This window comes from Echinops telfairi, unplaced genomic scaffold, assembly GCF_000313985.2.
Source record: "Echinops telfairi isolate 266 unplaced genomic scaffold, ASM31398v2 ScPeMD7_2;HRSCAF=8, whole genome shotgun sequence".
Classification (NCBI taxonomy): Eukaryota; Metazoa; Chordata; class Mammalia; order Afrosoricida; family Tenrecidae; genus Echinops; species Echinops telfairi.
In genome coordinates, this window is record NW_022103898.1 from 14402585 (window position 1) to 14405700 (window position 3116).

General features: G+C 63.0%; 1 protein-coding gene across 1 annotated transcript in view; it reads left to right on the forward strand.

The window, feature by feature from the left end:
• MYH9 (myosin heavy chain 9) overlaps positions 1–3116 on the forward strand; it is a 59256-nt gene that overhangs the window by 50923 nt on the left and 5217 nt on the right. The window contains exons 30-33 of the mRNA XM_004700719.2: positions 449–697; positions 1667–1879; positions 2055–2267; positions 2417–2578. Of these exons, the coding sequence (XP_004700776.1) occupies positions 449–697; positions 1667–1879; positions 2055–2267; positions 2417–2578 (837 nt within the window). The remainder of the gene's footprint in view (positions 1–448; positions 698–1666; positions 1880–2054; positions 2268–2416; positions 2579–3116) is intronic.

Genomic DNA, 3116 nt, shown 5'->3' on the forward strand with positions numbered 1-3116 from the left:
TAGCGTCCACGTTCCTAACTTTGGACTAAAGAGGGCCGACTGCGCAGGCTGGGCTCACAGCCTGGCGCAGAGCAGCCAGCGTGCCCACGGCGGGGTAAAGGTATCTCCAGGTACAAGAAGGGCTTTGGGACAAATGCCTCCTGGCCACCTCCTGCCGACAAGCCCCTTTGGGCTTCAGTCTGCAATGAGGGGCCTGGGACGGAGGAGGCTGAAGCCTTCCGAGGCTGCCCGCACCCCTATCCCCACCCACTGCTAGGCAGGGCAGGTCCACACTCAAGGCAGATGCCCCTCTGCAGAAACCGTGTGCTTGCTGTTCCCAGCCAAAGGGGAGAGCTTGGGTTGGCACCTGGTGTCCCGCGTCAGGAGTAGGCAGGCCAGCTCCCAGAGATGGGTCCATCACCGGACCAGGTGCCATCCAGGGTGTCTGCCCCCTCCTGCTCCTGCCCAGGTGACCGATATGAGGAAGAGGATGGAGGACGGCGTGGGGTGTCTGGAGACCTCGGAGGAGGCCAAGAGGAAGCTGCAGAAGGACCTGGAGGGCCTGAGCCAGCGCTTCGAGGAGAAGGGCGCGGCCTACGACAAGCTGGAGAAGACCAAGACGCGGCTGCAGCAGGAACTGGACGACCTGCTGGTGGACCTGGACCACCAGCGGCAGAGCGTGTCCAACCTGGAGAAGAAGCAGAAGAAGTTTGACCAGGTGCGTGGTGGCCTGGGCCCCTGGGACCTGGCCTCCTTGGGGGGTGCAGTCCAGCGCACAGGCACCTGGACAGTGCAGCGAGGAAGCCTTCGGGTGGGCCGGGTGCGGGGGGTCATGTAGGCTGACCTTGCAGTTAATGGCCTGATGCATCCCGACCGTACCATCAGGGTTCTTTAGCTCCTGATAACATGTGCCATTTGGGGGACCAGCATGGGCCATCAGGCACCGCCCCTGCTCTCCCCCTGACAGCAGCTTTGAGCATCTCTGTGGTACCCTCTGCCCTCGGTCCTAGAATCCGTGTGTCCTCATCCTGGGGGAACAGGGACTGGCGGGCTTTGTGCCGCCCGTGGTCAGCAGGCTTAGCTCTTCCTAAGAACGCTGCTGTGCACTGTCTGGCAGGTGTCTGTCTCAGTGAGCCAGCACAGCCGTGATATGAGATTGATACTGCTAGTGGGTGGCTTTCTCTCCAAAGAGACCCACTGCTGTTCCGCCGTTCTGATCCATAGTGACCCACAGGACGCGTAGCAGTGACGGTAAAATCTAGGAGAGCAGACAGAGCAGCTGGTGGCTTCCAGCTGCTGACCTTGTGGCTTTGGGGATCAGAACTTGGTTTGGTGCGTTCAGGAGGCCGCTGGTTTGAACCCAGCTTGTGGTTCTAGCAGGGGAGGCCCTGCCTTGTCAGTGCCAGCTGCCAGCAGCTGTTCTCTAAGTGTACCTTGGCTAGGGGGGAGGGGGGACAGGAGTGGGCCTGCCCCCTGTGGTGTGTCTCTATCTCTTCTGTCTTGTAATGATTCAGGAGAGATGGGGCTTAATCTACCTTATACTACTTAGGCCTCATGAGCACACAGGACAAACCTCATTTCCAGACAAGATCACACCCCAGGCACAGGGTTGGGGTGTTGTCCTGGATCTTGCAGGGGCCGCAGGGAACGCCATTCAGTCCATAAGCTGCTTTGGTCCATTTCCCAGCTCCTGGCCGAGGAGAAGACCATCTCGGCCAAGTACGCCGAGGAGCGTGACCGGGCCGAGGCGGAGGCCCGGGAGAAGGAGACCAAGGCGCTGTCGCTGGCCCGCGCCCTGGAGGAGGCCATGGAGGCGAAGGCGGAGCTGGAGCGGCTCAACAAGCAGTTCCGCACGGAGATGGAGGACCTCGTGAGCTCCAAGGACGACGTTGGCAAGAGCGTGCGTGCCCACCCTGCCCGCTGGGAGGCCCGGGGCCGCCAGGGAGGTTGTGCAGAGGGGGCTCTCGGGTCCCTGTGGGCTGCGTGCCCTGACTGGGCTCCCCTGAGCAGCTTGTCCCAGGGCGAGGGTAGACGTGGCCAGCAGGGACTGGGCTCTGACCGGGCTCCCGTGGCAGGTCCATGAGCTGGAGAAGTCCAAGCGGGCCCTGGAGCAGCAGGTGGAGGAGATGAAGACGCAGCTGGAGGAGCTGGAGGACGAGCTGCAGGCCACAGAGGACGCCAAGCTGCGGCTGGAGGTGAACCTGCAGGCCATGAAGGCCCAGTTCGAGCGGGACCTGCAGGGCCGCGACGAGCAGAGCGAGGAGAAGAAGAAGCAGCTGGTCCGACAGGTGGGCGCTCACTCTTCTCCTGCTGCCACCAGCGCTTCCGGGCACCCTTTCCCCCCATGGCTCTGTCGCTCCTTCGAGGGCGGCCTCTCTGGGTGGGTCCCAGCTCTCTGCGGAGTCCCACGTGCTGAGAGGCTAGCCGTCCCCCGCAGGTGCGCGAGATGGAGGCCGAGCTGGAGGACGAGCGGAAGCAGCGCTCGATGGCCATGGCCGCGCGCAAGAAGCTGGAGCTGGACCTCAAGGACCTGGAGGCCCACATCGACTCGGCCAACAAGAACCGAGATGAAGCCATCAAGCAGCTGCGGAAACTGCAGGTGAGGCTGGCGCCCCCCGCGCCCCCCTCAGTACACACTGGGCGGTCTCGGCGTCCCTCCTCCCTGTGCAGAGGAGCCCAGAGCCCGGTGGAAACCGTGTGCACTTAGCTGGTGCTGCGGTCTGCCGCGGGCCGGGGCGCGTCTGAGTGAATGAAACAGATAAGGACAGACCGGGAAAGAAACGGAGTTGGGCTGGAGTGGATCAGGTGATGAGCCAGGCCAGGAGGACCCCGCCCAGTTGGGCAGGATAAACTCCCGGAGGGTCAAACTCGAAGGCCCCCCAGGGAGGCAGCGCAGTCAGGGACACACACGGGCATTTCTGATTCCCCAAGAACTGAAGCCCTGCTGCCAGCTCTGAAGATGTCATGTCATACCAACAAGACTGGGGGCACAGTTACCCAATGGCAGGTGCCCTTTTTAACTGGTGCCCTGACCCGAGGGCATAGCCTGTGGCCTGAAGCCAGCTGCCTGTCCTGTTGGCATGGTGTCCCTTGCCCGGTCCAGCCGCGGTGGGGTGAGGGGTCCCCTGTTTGGTGGG